General features: G+C 50.8%; 5 protein-coding genes across 5 annotated transcripts; 1 reads left to right on the top strand and 4 right to left on the bottom strand.

Annotated features, from left to right (window-relative positions):
* Positions 1 to 57: 57 nt before the first annotated feature.
* N7518_007044 (extracellular serine-threonine rich protein) lies at positions 58 to 3,668 on the bottom strand (the record flags this gene model as incomplete). Its single annotated transcript, XM_057187971.1, has 3 exons — positions 58 to 3,315; positions 3,365 to 3,547; positions 3,606 to 3,668. The coding sequence occupies 3 exons, from the start codon at positions 3,666 to 3,668 to the stop codon at positions 58 to 60; spliced, it is 3,504 nt and encodes a 1,167-aa protein (XP_057039674.1).
* A 349-nt stretch (positions 3,669 to 4,017) lies between these two features.
* N7518_007043 (uncharacterized protein) lies at positions 4,018 to 4,246 on the top strand (the record flags this gene model as incomplete). Its single annotated transcript, XM_057187970.1, has 2 exons — positions 4,018 to 4,059; positions 4,106 to 4,246. 2 exons carry the CDS (start codon positions 4,018 to 4,020, stop codon positions 4,244 to 4,246), a joined length of 183 nt encoding a protein of 60 aa, XP_057039673.1.
* A 1,749-nt stretch (positions 4,247 to 5,995) lies between these two features.
* N7518_007042 (uncharacterized protein) lies at positions 5,996 to 7,988 on the bottom strand (the record flags this gene model as incomplete). The annotated part of the gene is made up of 8 exons (XM_057187969.1): positions 5,996 to 6,110; positions 6,168 to 6,558; positions 6,614 to 6,920; positions 6,980 to 7,107; positions 7,157 to 7,414; positions 7,465 to 7,549; positions 7,601 to 7,677; positions 7,730 to 7,988. The coding sequence occupies 8 exons, from the start codon at positions 7,986 to 7,988 to the stop codon at positions 5,996 to 5,998; spliced, it is 1,620 nt and encodes a 539-aa protein (XP_057039672.1).
* A 605-nt stretch (positions 7,989 to 8,593) lies between these two features.
* N7518_007041 (uncharacterized protein) lies at positions 8,594 to 9,811 on the bottom strand (the record flags this gene model as incomplete). Its single annotated transcript, XM_057187968.1, has 1 exon — positions 8,594 to 9,811. One exon carries the CDS (start codon positions 9,809 to 9,811, stop codon positions 8,594 to 8,596), a length of 1,218 nt encoding a protein of 405 aa, XP_057039671.1.
* A 1,254-nt stretch (positions 9,812 to 11,065) lies between these two features.
* On the bottom strand, positions 11,066 to 13,073 carry N7518_007040 (uncharacterized protein; the record flags this gene model as incomplete). Its single annotated transcript, XM_057187967.1, has 2 exons — positions 11,066 to 12,054; positions 12,110 to 13,073. 2 exons carry the CDS (start codon positions 13,071 to 13,073, stop codon positions 11,066 to 11,068), a joined length of 1,953 nt encoding a protein of 650 aa, XP_057039670.1.
* Positions 13,074 to 15,979: the final 2,906 nt, after the last annotated feature.

Raw genomic sequence — 15,979 nt, 5'->3', positions numbered from 1 at the left:
CAAGGAAAGTAAAACCACGAGGTTCTCGCGGTGTGGTAGTCTGCTGTCAAAACGCATCTACATCATCAAGCCGAAGAAAGCAGCGAGAGAAGCCAACAGCAGACTGGAAGCGACCGACACGCTCGAAGCCGCGTTGAAGATCGGAGACGCGCTGGGCGAGACGACTCCACTGGCGCTGCGACTGGCGTACGCGTACCCGCTCGAAGTGGCCCATGTCGCGGATGCGGGGGCAGGAACAACACCGGTGTTTGCCGGGGAAGTGCCGCTGGGAGCAGCCGGGACGAGACCGATGGTTGGCACGGCGCCGGCGGCGGAGCCGGTGTTTGTGACGAAGCTGACCTGCGGGACGGTGACGGTGTAGGTCGAGTAGGTGATTGTTGTGACGGGGAGGGCGGGGGCGGAGGTGATGGGGATGACGGCGCTGGCGGGGGCGGTCACAGTGGCGCCGGTGACGCTGGCTGCGGATGCGGGTGCGGACGGCGCAACTGTCGGGATCAGGGTGATTGTTGACGGGATGGCGGTCACGATGCCTGGGTTCTGGGGGACCCAGGTGGCGCAGATACCGGTGAAGTAGGAGAGGGCGGATTGGATCTCGGACTTCGAGGCACCCCAGGCTTGGATGCAGGAGATTACTTTGCTGGTGAACTCGCTGTTGGGGCAGAAGCAGGAGGCGTCGCTGTTGGATGTGCACTTGGGCGCGAGCGAGAGCCAGGTGTTGATGCACTGGGGCACGGTGTTGGGGCAGGGAGCGGAGGGAGCGGGGCTCGATACCGGGGACACGCCGCTGGGGACTACGGAGGTAGATTGAGTCTCGGTGGCAGCGGTGGCGGTAGTCGCGATGGTTGCGACGGAGGTGAGGGTCACTGTGGAAACTGTGCTGGATGTGGTCACGAAGGTGGAGGAGCCCGAGGTGACGGTGTTGGTCACGGGGCAGGTGGTCTCGGTCACGTAAGTCACAACGGTGGTAGTGGCACCCTCGGGAATGGTGGGTGTGGAGTTGGCACTGGTGACAGCGGGAGCAGTGGTGGCAGCGACACCTGTCTCAGAGGGAGCCGGGGTGCTTCCCGCAGCGACAGAGCTGGGGAGGTTGGAAGTCGAGGTCAAGGTAACAGTTGAAACCGTGCTGGATGTGGTGACAAAAGTCGACGACCCAGAAGTGACAGTGGCAGTCACAGGACAGGTGGTCTCAGTTACATAAGTTACAACCGTGGCAGTCGATCCTTGGGGAATAGCAGGTGTCGTCTCAGCGCTCACGCCGGTGGGAACCAAGCTAGTGACATCGGAGCCGGTGGGGAGGGGACTGGAGGCCTCTACAGACGAAGAAGAGACAGGACTTGATCCCTCGGAAGTTCCAGATGGGACCAGGCTCGAAGCTCCAGGTGTATCAGATGAACCAGTGCTGGAAACGACAATGATCGAGACACCGGGGGTACCAGACGGGGAAACAGTGCTCTGACCAGCAACGGAGGTGGCGGTAGCGGAGCAGTCGGTGCAGATCGTAGAGACACTAGTCATAGTAACGGTTGAAATGGTGCTTGAGGTAGTCACGAAAGTGGAGCTACCAGAGGTAACCGTGTTAGTCACCGGGCAAGTAGTCACAGTCTCCCAAGTAACCACAGTAGTGGTGGCCTCTCCTGGGGCGAGGGGAGTACCAGCAGGGGGCGAGACAGCGGAGGTCACGCTGGGAGCCGAGGGGGTTCCGGCCGAAGTTCCACTGGCGGGAGGTGATCCAGCCGAGGAGCTCACGGGCGAGACCCCTGTTGGGACTGCAGACAGAGGTGTGGAGCCGGCTTCAGCTGTGGTAGTCTCGGTGACGGGACGGACAGTGGTTGAAATAGGGATTGTCGAAGTCACCACTGTAGTCGAGTGTGCTGGGCAGTTGGTAACAGTCGGAGCACAGCTAGTGATAGTGACCAAACTGGTGGTATACACGGTTAAGGTAGTCATCTGGACCGGAGTGGTGATCACCGGGGTTGAAGCGGCTGAAGTTCCAACAGGGGTCTCGCCCGGAGCGGATGAAATAGAAGAAGCCGGAATCGAAGATGCAGGGACGGATGTGCCACTGGGAACACCAGGAATACCAGCCGATGAGCTGACAGGGGAAACACCGCTCGGGCTTGGGACTGCAGACAGAGGTGTGGAGCTGACGGCACCTGTGGTAGTCTCGGTGACGGGACAGACAGTGGTTGAAATAGGGATCGTCGAAGTCACCACTGTAGTCGAGTCTGCTGGGCAATTGGTAACAGTCGGGGCACAGCTAGTGATAGTGACCAAACTGGTGGTATACACGGTCGACGTAGTCATCTGGACTGGAGTGGTGATCACCGGGGTCGAAGTGGCGGAAGTTACATCAGGGGTCTCGCCTGCAGTAGAGGAAATAGCAGAAGAAGGCAAGATCGAAGATGCAGGAACGGATGTGCCACTAGCAACGCCAGGAATACCAGCCGATGAGCTGACGGGGGAAACGCCGCTCGGGCTAGATACAGCAGGCACAGAGAGCGAGCTTGTAGCGGTAGCAGTAGTCTCAGTAACGGGGCAGACCGTGGTGGAAAGAGCGATAGTTGAAGTTACCACAACGGTAGATCCAGCTGGGCAATTGGTGACAGTCGGAGCACAGCTAGTGATAGTGATCAAACTAGTGGTGAACACAGTCGAGGTAGTCATCTGAACAGGTGTGCTCACTGCCGGAGTGGTGACTGGAGACACAGCAGAGCCTGGGGTAGAGCCTGGGACAGAGAGCGAAGGCACAGCGGTAGAGCTGGTGACAGCAGAGCCTGGGACAGAGCCTGGGACAGAGCCTGGGACAGAGAGCGAAGGCACGACGATAGAACTGGAGACAGAAGTCTGTTCAGATGGAACTCTGGTAATAGCAGAAGTACTGGAAACGACAGGCGCAGTGGTTGTGGAACCAGGAGTGCAGTCGAAGCCAACGCTGTAGATGCCCAAACCGCAGCTCTCATGCTCACTATCGTCGGGCAGCTCGAAGTGAACGGACGTAGCACCACCACACTGGTCGTTGCTGACCACGGTACCAGCGGAGTTGCAGGAAGCGGTGTTCTTGCAAGTCGACCCATCGGGCATGCTGTAGATGATGTGCAAGTCGGTATCCTTATCGGTAGCAACGTGGAAGTTGGTCACAGAGAAGCCGCTCTCATCTGAGCCACAGGAGAACGACGGAGCCGACGAAGAGGAGCTAGAAGAGCTAGAGGAGCCGGAGCCACTGGAGCTGTGGGAGCTGGAGCCACTGGAGCCACTGGAGCTGGAGGAGCTAGAGGAGCTACCTTTGGAGACGGTACCGGAGATACATTTCTGGGTCTATAGCATCGTCAGTATGTGCAGATAAAGAGAGGCATGCATTACTCACGCCACGCTTGCCAAGGCTAGAACCGAAGCCATTGCCGCAAGTGAAACCCGAAAAGGAAAAGCCACCATAGCTGGAGAAAGAGCCAGGAGCGAGATCAGTCCAGCTGAAGCCCTTTTGCTGGGAGTCGTTACACTTGTTAGGCGATCTACCCGGGCTAGAGTAGCATTTCTCGGAGCCCCAGGACTAAAGGATTTCGAGTTAGGATGGATATCAAAGACGACAAATATCAGTTGAGGCATACCGCTCCGGTGGCCTGGCCAGAGGCCAGAAGGGATAAAAACGCAATAGCGGATGTGACCTTCATAGTGGGAGGATATCCGTAACGAGTGAAAGTGGGACGTGAAAGATCGAATGGAAGGAAAAAAGAAGAGAGAAGACGTATGAAAGAAACAAAGATGGACTGATGTGGACTGGATAGGCTGCGATATAGAAAGCTAGGTCTCAATAGATATCGTGATATAAGCCACAATTGTATAGGCAGCAAACCAGGCAATTCCTATTAGTATTGTTGATGGGTGACAATAAGAAAAAAAACCTCAATGAGATTGGGTCAATATCAAACGAAAGAAAGACAAGGAAATGCGTATCCCTGAACGAGCGTCTTTGGTTGGAGACGAACCAATATGGATAAAAATCCAAAAGAAAATGAAACAATGACGAGAATGAAAGAAGTCAAGGATCTGGGCAGGGTCACGGTCTTTAAACAATTGTCCAACCAGGCCATTCCATAAACTTCTGCAGGCAAAGGGTCTGGCTGCAGCTAGCGAGCCTTCCTCTGTTGACCCGAAGTCTGGCGCCAAGGACCCTGGTAAGACATTTTGTCTGAAAAAAACCCCATCTCTCCAATCGGCAGGAATCGTGGAGGCACAGATGAAACTGTAGTGGCTGAAAGGAGGGTGAGCCTGGGATCCATCCAGAGCTTGGCGCCGATTGGTATAGACGTGCAGAAGCTGGAGAAGAGCCAGTCAGGGCGCTTGCCGGGGGGGTCCGATCCCACTCAGCATCAGTTCATCCATATGTGCCTGTGAGATCAGTCGACATTAATTGACCAATAAGCATGACGGAGTAAAAATAGGTTCTGAATAGGCGCTTGATCGGCAGGGAGAACTTGCATAGGCCGAGCGTTGACAGGGGGTCTTCAGGGTAAACAGTCCACGTGCACTTGGAGGCTTTCATCTCCCCAAGGCTCTTTGACTGAAACTCACTACTTTCGACTAGTTGAGGTTAAAGATTTAATTCAAAAATAAAGCGAGATAAGAAAAAGAAAGACCTTAGCGTCTCGCCCATGCACCCACTTTCTGCGTGACTGCCCACATATTTGCTTATTATTGATCTTCATGATCTTCTGTATACAAGCTCTTTGCATCTCGAAGCGCCAGGGTCCACAAATCAGAGGATGTCTATGCATGTGGAGTATTACTGGGGTCAGGTACTGCTCGTGTCTTACCGGATCGACTTTTCTTTTCTTTTCTATCTCGGTTCCCAGGGGTAAACCCCTGGAAGGTCGAACGGCCAGGTACCCGAACGCTCCGTCTCACCTTTCGCTTCTCGGTTTATGTGGATCCGACTAAAAAGTCCCAGCGCCAAACCTGTCAGAATATACTAGTGGCGTTGTCTAAACCGAGGGGTTCCTGTTCCTGTTTCCAAGCGTTTCACTTCTGGGCTGGATGTAACCGATACCATTCGTATTATCCGATCTAAATCCGAATACATAGTATTCAAGATAGGTTTAACTTAGCCTCTACGGAGTACTCCTTCTTGAACGAACTAGACTCCGCAAGGAATAGGCATTGTATTGTGTACCTCGGCTTTGAGGGGTATAGGTGTCGATATTCCGTATTTCTTTCAACCATGCCCTACCGCATTAGCCTTCTATTTTCTCTTTAAATTTCTTGAAATGGAAACAGAAATGCAAATCGTCCCCGTTTCTCGGCGCGTCGGACGATGCCTTTGTCTGGCTTAAGTCCGGGTAACATGAAACGGCCAACTAAAAATACCCACGAATGAGACTTTTAGCGCCGCATGGAGAATGCTACGCTGTGCCTCCCTCGGAATCGTCGGAGTCTAGACGTCAAGTCTAGGTCTTAACATTGATATATTAACCTCGGGGTTACTTTGCAAATTCGGCGACCATGTGCGCCCGGGTTGCATTTTTAGTGATTTCGTGCCCATGCAGTTGCAGTGTGCGTTCAATGTCAAGGCTTATCTGGACATCCTATTTATGTCTAGCTACTCCGTACTCAGTACGGAGTACTCCGCGTTTAATCAGGGGCAAGAAAACCGAAAAACCGACGACTCGGTACTATTTGCAGTTATATTCAACTCTACTTGTCGTTCCATAGATCCCTAGCTTCTTACTATCAGCTCATTATCCGGTTGGTGGAACAACATTGTAAATGTCTGCGGACTACTGAGTAGCGGGTTTCACTACGAAAAAGTGGCGTTTACTTCCAGGACCGAAGCCGTGTCAGAGTATGTCGTACAGATATATTTTGAGTTTAGAAGTAGAGCTTCTTTAGAGTTGTTTGTGGCTTCCCTAAATTTAGATCCAACACTAAGATAGTAGCGAGATTGAAGATTGGGAAACCATAATATCAACAACTGTAAGGTTGTTTTATCTTTATCGACCTATTATTCCTTCAAAATTCTCACGAGCCTTCTGCCCCAGGATCTTTTCTTTGTCTTGTCCGGATCTTCAATCACCCAGTTGAGCCTATCCGGGAAATTAATGTCATCCAATGATACCCTAAAAAAAGTTGAATGTAAGTATCGAGTCTTGCTTTGATATGAGGCAACGACTGACCATTTAGTCTTGAACCACCATTTATATCCAAAAAACATGAGGAAAAACACCGGAATGCTAATATACGACGCGATAAACAACGAATAGTTGAACGGCGTCTCAAATACCGTGAAACCTTGGATCAGCAATAGGAAAATATTGAAGAAGAAGTTACCCCAGTAGATCGAAATGTGGCCCGGCGCTGTATAGGGAAATTGTTTGGCGTCGATCCCTTTCCTCTTCGCGGCGCCACGAACTCTCAGATGAACAAATGTGATCGAAGCCCATGCGATGTAGGCCGCAGTACCACCGAAAGAGGTGAAGTAAGAAAACAGACTCCCTGCCGTTGTTTGCAAGGACATCAGGCCTAGGAAGCCCCACATATTTGAGAAAATAATTGCCGGGTATGGCACTGCACACAATATTAGTTGTTATCAGAGAGAGGATAGAAGAGGACATTGTCTTACCCCCCCTAGTGTTTGTGATTGCAAAGAACGAGGGAGCTTTGCGTTTCAACGCGAGAGAGTAAAGTGTGCGTGATTGGATGTAGATCACTCCATTCGCAGCGGAAATGAAGGCAATTATAATAATCGCATTGACGAAATGCCCGGAAGACTTCCACCCAGCAAGTGCAAAACCAATAGTGAACGGGGATGATGCCGTTGTGGACGATGGATGCACCAGATCATCCGATGTTGACGGACAGATCAGGCCTTGGAAAAAAGACATGCCAATAAACACGACCAAGATACGATAGAGGATAGAATTGGTGGCCTAAACAAAGTCAGCATCAGATTCACTTTAAATGTCACCGATTCAGGGGATGCACGCACACGGGGAACGTCTCGTTGAGGGTTTTTGGACTCTCCCGCGGCAACAGAAACAATCTCAGTTCCAACATAGTATGCGGCGGCCAGAACAAATACTTGACCAAATCCATTGATTCCATTTCGGATTGGACCTGGCAGAATGTCAGACCTGCGAGCCAATTTGTGTGCGAGCATACTCACCGTATGGCTCTTTCCAGTACCTGAATCCGACATACCCATTACCAAACGCACCAGTATCGGCAAGAATGGAGATGAAAAATAGCACAATGAGTGACAGGAACTTAAACATGCCAAAGTAGTATTCAGTCTCCCCGTAGAAGTTCACGCCAAGGGTGGTTAGGATGGAGAAAAAGACAAAGAATAAGATATACCAAGCCCAGACGGGGATCGTGGTATCAGGAATCCAGAATCGAAGGAAGACTGTGGCGTTGTTCCAATCTTTGAAGTTGATTAGTGCAGGCCATTTCTTGCTTGTTGACGACACCCACCTGATGCAAGAAATACACTCCACATAAAATAGTAAAGCCAAGATACTGCAAAGCTGAGGGCTGGATCTACGAATCGATCACAGTGCTATATGAAACAGGTCAGCAATATCGGCACGGTTGAGATTATAGTTCTTACCTCTACAAACCCGCCGTGAACTGGAAAGAGCGTGGCAACCTCTCCGACACTCTGCATCAAAATCCACATCGAAGCACCTGGGCTATGTCAACTTTGTAGAAAATATGCTTTGCATTGCTACCAACTCACCCACAACAGAAAATCCAATCAGGAGACCCAATGGACCAGCTTCGTAGATCCCATAGCCCAAGCCATAAAAGCAACCCGGTCCAATAATACTCCCTAGGGCAATTATCACAAACTGACGGCCCTTAAGCCCCCGACGTAGGCCATCCTCGATGATGTCGCCAGAAATGTCACGATGGGGTTCATCGCTTTCTTGAACTTCGGTGACAGACGGCTCTTTCGATGTATCGGCTTTTGTCTGCGGTAATGGGAAGTCAGCCATCTTGAAAGACGGCCCTGGAGTGATTGAGCCTTGCAAAAAAGACCAAGGAATGACCAAGGGCCTGTTTTAAAGCCTTGGAATCCTCCACATATTGATTTTTGATTGGAGCTTCAGTCGAGAATTTCGGTTAACTCGTCTAGATTGCTTGAACCAGGTGCTAAGCTAAAGCTAATAATTGCTTGTCGTGGCCAAATATTCTACCAGTGATATGTCTGCTTATATATCACGCCATTGAGGAGTACAATTCGTAGATATATTTCGGAATATATTCCGACAGACAACAACAATGTGACTTCACTTCTAAGTTCCCCGACTTTAAAATAACAGGCTAACTGGGGAACTTTTCATGAGAAATTGAACGAGAAAATCGAATTAGCAACAAGCAGGGAGGAATTTGGTATATCGAAAAAATCGTCAGTTGCCAAAAGCGCCTGTTGTGTGAACGCGATTAGCGTCATCGAACACGAGAATGACGGGACTCTCGATGCGATGCAGGTTTGTGGAGCGTTTGATTTTCATTTTCGGAGAATTGTCCTCATCTATCTCGAGTTTTATCTATTCCAATATCTCAGCGCACAGAGTATGAAGTTTTCATCGTCGACTAATCATGCAAGTAACTTCCCGACCTTGGTTGGAGGTAACAACGGCAGTTTCACGCAACCCGGCACATCATTTTGATTCCAGTAGGCAATCCCATGCCGAAGCCAACCGGCATATGTTCCGGGCACAATATCTGACCCGGGATTATCCCGCCACAGCGAGCCGAGAGTGACCTTGTTGACGCGCAAGATGAGGCCATGAGCCAGCTTGAACCCATAGCTGCGCGACAAACAAGCCTCAACAATCTCACGAGTCTTCTGTTGCTCGCCAGACTCTTGTTCCCCCTCTTTTGGCATGGATAGCGACAACAGATCGAACGCCTCCTGGCCGTTCCAAGCAGTCAACTCGTTGATGAGCTGCGACCCTTCCATGAACTCGATCGCATAGAAATGTGCCACGCAGTATGCGGGGCCATTCCAGTCATCTTCGGCATCAACCAATCCCATTACCGCACTCGCCACTTGACCTTGAATGATATAGTCGGTCAACAGGCGGCTGACCTCGGTGGGGCCAATGAAAGTCCCATCCTCTTCAGTGATCGTAAACTCGCCGCCCATGAGAGGAACTCCTTGGAGTAGCGGGCTAGCGTACATTCCATCCGTGCTCGTCTTGCCCCCATCCGCGGCCCAGAGAGCGAGGAGTAGACGATGGCAGCGCGCAAAAAGCGCATTGTTGGGCAATGCGGCGAGGAAATAATTACATAGACTGTAATGATCCTCGCCACTGGGGGTATAAGATAGAACTTCATACGGGGAATCGGGGTTCGCGATTGTCTTGTGCCAGAGCGTATCCAGATCTCCAATTTGCATCATACCCACGTCCGCGTAGACACCTCCATATCGCAACAGCAACGGCCAGCGAATAAGGTCTGAAGTATGTTGTAGTGCGTAAGGGCCAGTGAGAGTCTCGTCGGCAAAGGCGCGTGGGAAAAGTGTTGGATCGGTAACATCCAGGAACTCGGCGATGTTGCTTTTTGAACCGGGTTGTCGGTCAACGATCCGTATTGTCCATCCTTGCTTTGTGAATCGGCGGTGCCATGCGCGTACATTGCGCTGTGTGTAAGGGTGCATGTTGATGTAGCCCGAGTGCCAGAAGAACCATATATTTTTGACGTTGGTTAGCGGCTGGGGATGCAACAGGTCAAAGTCTATATCGGCGTCGGAACGTAGATCGAGAAGCCCAGCGGGGATAGCGTGCATCCCGGACGGAATAAGATGTTCCATTGGAGAAAAGAAGGTAGAATTAGAAGTTGAGGTTGTGTTTAGTGCGAGCATGCCACAATTATTGATTGACAGTGTGCTGTCTTTTATAGATCCGAAAGTTCCCACAGAAGGATATCAGCCAATCACAACGAAATGATCCGATGTGAGCAATGATGAGTCAAGCCCTCGGGACTCCCGAGGTCCCCTATATCCACTGAAGAACTTTCTGGGCTCCTGAGGTCTGGTTGTAGAAATTCCCGTCTGGGGATTTGTCTGTCCGCCTGCCTGGACATACCTATTGTTTGGCTGTACAAACTTATTGTGAAAAACTCCGCTTTCGATTGGACACTTCGACAAAAGCTATAATTCTTCACTCTCCGAGGCCGCACATCAATCAGGGCAAGGAATGAAATGTCAACACAAACGGGAAGAAAGTATGCGCATGGTAGCTGAGGCTACGGAGAACATGAGTCTCATGAATCACGGCTGGTGCTTGAGCTGCAAGAGCTGAGGGTTGGCGTGGCAGTGTCAGTAATGTCGAGGTAGTGGTCGGGGTCGAAATCAAGGATTTTTGGTAATATCACGCACGTCAAGTGTTTATATCCATAACCCAAGGTAGGGTTTCATAAAACTTGCGGACCTTGGTAGATATCGCTTGAATAAGGTTTAGGTGGGTCCGGGGTTGTGGGGGGTTCTACATCATGAAGGTCGGAGCTTCATGAGAGGACGGAGACCTATTGATTAATGAGGGCCAGCGAGAGAATGTGATAAATATTTCGAATGTTTTTGATATTGGTAAAGATAAATGTAAACAGCAACTCAAACAGCCATAACTCGTTAGAGCGCAAACCCACAAGTTTTTAACTCCAAAGGTATCACCAGCCCCCGCAACAGGCGGGGGAGAAAAATGGCCAGTCAATAGATATGACATATGAAATGAAAAAAAGGAAATGAAAGATTGGTCAGATAATCAAATATCAAAATGGATCGCTTTTGGGTTCTGAGAACCAACATCGATCTTTCGCAAGCCAACTCAATATGCATGGCAAATCGAACTCAATCATTAGAAAGGTAGACTGGTCTCAACGACACGTCAGTGGCAATATGCAATACAACCAGAGCGAAGAACATGTGTGCTCAACGCGAGGTCAAGAGGGTGAAGGCACAAGACACTAATAGTCGAGTCTGCCAAGCGACTAGAAACAGGTAGGATAAATTGTGGCCGTGGTTATCATATGATCCTTGGAAATCCAAGAGTCGTGCAATCGTGATACCTCAGAGAGGCGCGGGGATGGGGAGCTGAGAGCGACGTTGCTGAGCATCCATCAGCTTGCGTCGCACAGCCTCACCACCTGCAATGCTGCTCGATTTGCGCTTGCGGGTGGGAGTTCGCTGGTCGTTGTTCTTGGCGTGCCGGAAGACACTGGCAGGACGAGCGGGAGAGTTTGCGGGCATGAACTCGCGGTGCTGGGGAAGGCGGAGGAGCGCCTGGTAGCGGTTATGGTTGCGACGGAAGGCAGTAACAATACCCTTGTCGAGATGATTGAGGAAGCGCTCTTCGCTATTGGCGGGTTGCGACGCAGACTGGCGGGTGGGAGTAGGTGTACCCATGGACTTGCCGAAAGGAGGGGCCATTGGGGACATGATATCGTCATCAAATTGCTTATCCATGTCCTCATCTTCATCGGAGGATCCATTACCAAAGTCGATGAAGTCGTCGACGTTGAGAGCAGACTCGGGGTCATCTTCTTCATCTTCTTCGAACGAACTGTCGATGGTGAAGTCCTGAGAAGGGTAGAATGCCTCAGGGGGACCCATGACCTGGCCTCCCGGGGTGAGATCGTTGCCGAGAGCGGTCATCATGAGGTTGGCACTCGAAGCCAGCATTGGGCTGAAATCCATCTGATTGGGCGAGGCGAGTGCATCGGTGTCGCTCTCATCAACCAAGTGAAGTGTAGTCTGGCGAGGGCTAGTGTTCGCAGTTCCGGGCATGCTGGTGGCGGCGGATTCCAGCCAGTCGTGACGAGACGAGGCATACGCGGGGATAATCACGAGATGCTTGCCAGTGCAATCGACCAAGGCTACTGGCTTGTGGGGGTCTGCTACGAAGGTTCCCATGATGGGCCCGCGGCGGCGGGGAATACATTCACTCTTCTCGTCCACAGGAGCCAAAGAGTCAGAGGAGTCCCGGCGGAGAAGGGATCGAGGGTGGGTGATGGTTGCTGGCGGAGGGAGATCTTCGTCTGTAGTGTCACCATCATCGCCTTTTCAAAGGGGTTAGCAAAAGCAAAACACAATACGAATGACCGATTATCATACTCTCGTAACCACTCAAGCTGGCCTCGGAGGATCCGTCGGACTCGACATGGTAGATGCTTCCATGGCCATAATCGGCGTCGCCAAACATCTCTTCCGATTGCCGGCGGGTATTTCTCTGGTAGTTTTCATTGTCGTTTTCGATCATACGACGCAATTGTGGGTCCAGGCTGTCCTGCTGCAAGAAGTCGCCGGGTATATCGTCGTCACTGTGGGAATCACTATCGGAGGACGAATCGGATCGCTCCTCGAAGTGAACTCGCCGGGTGACTGGCGTCTCAACGGCTTCACTGGTCACCTCAGGCTCTCCAAAGGTGTCCATGGCACTGTAGAGGTGCTCTTCATCGAAGAATGAAGCAGCAGGTAGGAACATGTGGTCGTCGAACGAGTTGATAGCCCACCCACCATCGTCAAATCCAGAGCTGGGCAAAGGCCGGTTGGTTTTCTCAGACTCCACAATAATCATTTCTTCCAACTTCTCGACGTCTTGGTCTTCATCTTCGGCATCTGTGATGTAGTCTACACCGGCATAGACATCATCTGAGCTATCATCCGAGTCATTGGCGTCAATGTCATCATTGCCATCACTGCTGTCGCTGCTATCATCGTCCAGGACGCGTCTTCTCTTGTTGACTGCGGGTTGGCGCCCCGCCTTATTGTCGCGACGACGACCATAAGACGGGGCCCGGACTGCTGGTTCTTGTTCATCGTCTGCATCTTCTTCTGAATCATCTGCCTCGTCGCTCAGGTCCTCGAGGGACGAGACCGAAGAGACACTCGAGACCGATGATGATGAAGCTCTCCGTTTCCTATCGGATGGCTGAGCATTGGCTACCTTTCGCTGATTGGCCTTCGGCGACGAATCGAGATTCCGCATGATATTGGACTTGGGGGTTGAGGGGCGGGGGTGAGAGTTCTTGGCGGAGCTCTTGGGAGCCCGCTTGGAGGAGTATGAGCTCTGCCGCATTTTGTAATAGACACGTATGAATGGAGAGGGGTTGTTTTGTTCGTGTGGACTTGTATGGTCCTTGTTTTTTGTTGTTCAAATGGTCCGGTCCGTTTCAGGAGGATCCAGTGATAGGATGAAGGAAGAGGGGGTAGATCTTCCTTAGTTGAGAGGATTGTTGCAATTTGTTCCAGAAGAGTAATCCGTGCAGGGATAAGTCGAAGAGAGATTCGAAGGGAGGTGGGACGGAGTGGAGGAGATCGGAGCGGAGTGGAGGGGGAGGAGTCCACGGGGGGGGGTTTCTTTTTTCGTAGCCACGAAAGCACCCGCAGTCCGTTGCGGACGCTGTAGTGCTCCTTCTGGGAGTTTGCTGAGGGGCAATTCCAACGCCTTCACACGAGGCGTCGAAAGAGTAACAAATATCGTCAAGTAGAATTGAAGATCGGAGCTGCAGGACTGGGGAGCCGGCAGGGACAGGCTCCCCAGCGAGGCATTTACAGCTCAACGAAGGCCATTTGGCTGATTCTTGACGATATGTGGTGGATATGTAGTAAGTGTATTAAGATGGGGTTCAATAAGTTCAGGAGAGTCCGAAGTAGATCAGTTGCGAGTGCTATGGGAAAGGGAAGAAGAAGAGCAGGTCGTTTTTTTCCCCCAAGTGGGGGACACTTGTGATTGGCTGCAGAATACGACCGCCTATTCGTTGGCGCCGCTCACCGACTCTTTCACGCCAATCAGCGACCGCCGAAAGTTGCAACGGGAAAGTCATGAATTTGATCTCCACCAGGCCATTTACTTAAAATTAGATGGTTGCATTGACATTATATTGGGCATTGGGCCCTATTGCTACTGATGTTGTGCAGTACTGGCATCTCTTCCATCCACTGCTATCTGGGGCCTTGGAGGAACATATCCCGGCAGGTCGAGTCCAAACAAAACAAACCTAACACGTCATTCAACCTCCTCGGCATTCTCCCCGGAAAAATCCCATGGCGAACCATTCCAGTCAACGCAAAATACAAACCCATACAGGTTGACTCGAGTTTCGACTCGGCACTGGCAGAAACAGCATATCAGAATCCTAGTCTGCACGGTCATCAAACTAGAATAGCCACGGTGCAACGATTGACCCGTGCGGCATGGCGTGCATGATGATTCATCCTCGGACCAGGAGACTTTTCATCGATGACACATCTCGCGATGAATCATATTGTTTCGTATTTGGACTTCACGATGACCCAAATTTTCACTGTGAGGCCATGGGCTAATTGGTTCGAACCAGAGATCCGGCCACTTTTACGTTTTGAGTGGCAAAGCGCTCTACTCTTTTCCGACCCGCTTGGCCATTTTGCCCGTCTTCCAAGCCGGGAACCTGCAGGCCTTTTTCTTTTTTTTCTTTTCGCCCCAAAGGCCTATGTAAATGCCTAACTGGCCTAAAGATGATCAGAGGCGGTAAAAGGACAGCATGGCCGAGGCTGGGCGCGTCTAACATGCATGAGATAGGTCCATTGCTCTCTTATCTTTGTCGGTGAGGGGTCAATTGTATAGCCCATTACAGTTGCAACGTACACAATGCATGTTCTACCATAACATTGCGGATATTTGCATGGGTTCCGACTCTCCCTCTTTTTGAGTACATTCTTGTCTCCGTCACCTGATGTTCGGAAGCCTGCAAGATCATCTCTCTGCCCCGCAGTGGCTGCGATGGAAAAATTTCTACTTCGCCAACACCAATCAGACTCATTCGGGGCCAATATTCCAACACTAGCACCTTTCTAGTTGAGGCGGATCATTTGCCGTTCGGATGTCAATCCTCCACCTGGCCACTTCGATATAAGCTACAACATATGTTGTAGGTTGCAGCCTCCCCCACTTATTCATTCTTTATATACAGTACGTAAAATTTACATGATACTGGTGTCAAATAAGTGTATTTTTCTTGGTCAATGACTGTGGCATCGTAAACACCGAGAGGGTCTAAAGGCTTAGCGTTGCATTGTAGAAAGCTCTCTGTAAAGGGCAGATGTATGTATATTGTGCATAATGCCAATTCAGGTCTCTCTAGACTTGCGCGACACAATAATACTAAGGGGAAGTCGCTCTCGACAAGCCGCAAGCTCGGGGCGTATCCTAGTAGCTCATTGAGAGGAGTTTTCAGAGAGTTGGAATGGTTTTCCGACGGAGGATTGTCGGGATATCCGAAAGAGCTGAATAGCCTTCAAATTCACGCTGTGACTCTTTAGAGCAGCCAGAATCAGCTGGACATGATGCTCATAAGACTTTTGTTCTATCATCTTGCACACCTTTCGACAATCTCTCTCCCAGTCCTCGTGGCCCCATGTTTGACGAAATACCAAGATTTCCTTCAAGTCGGAGAGCACTGAAGGCAAAGCTCTTCAAAGTCGAAGTCCTACCAGTTTCTATGATCCTTTGCTGCTTGGCACATATCTGTCGCATCGTCTTATAGACACGCGTGTATGGGTGGTCGCCCGAGGAATATTTCACTTCGTCCTAGGGCTCACGACCACGTCATCATAATTCTCGAATGTAAGTTAGCTTCTTCACGTTGTATACATTTACGTGAGCTTTTTGAGCCTTTAGTGAAACCAAGTAGGCCGAATATTGTTCCATTGGCGGCGATTCTACAATTCTGCATGGCAGAAACCGCATTGTCAAATTTGGCCCATTTCGGCTGCCGTACTTAGCCCAGACATCGATCGAATTAACCATTCTCCCTACAATTTCGACACAATCCCATACTGTTGGTTTCAACCCCATTCGTTTTGTGCTCGTACATTTTAACCATTTCCAACCCCACGTAGCGCTGCGCGATCATGTTAACCCCCCTGGGCGTTCCCCGGCGCGTTCGCCGTCGCCAAGCGCAGATGCCTCGTTTCCATGGTCATCGCGAAGTCGTCAACTGCCGG

The sequence above is a fragment of the Penicillium psychrosexuale genome (assembly GCF_028828465.1).
Source record: "Penicillium psychrosexuale strain IBT 29551 chromosome Unknown utg000004l, whole genome shotgun sequence".
In the NCBI taxonomy this organism is placed as follows: domain Eukaryota; kingdom Fungi; phylum Ascomycota; class Eurotiomycetes; order Eurotiales; family Aspergillaceae; genus Penicillium; species Penicillium psychrosexuale.
Note: the sequence above shows the minus strand (reverse complement) of the source record. Positions and strands in the feature narration are given on the sequence as shown.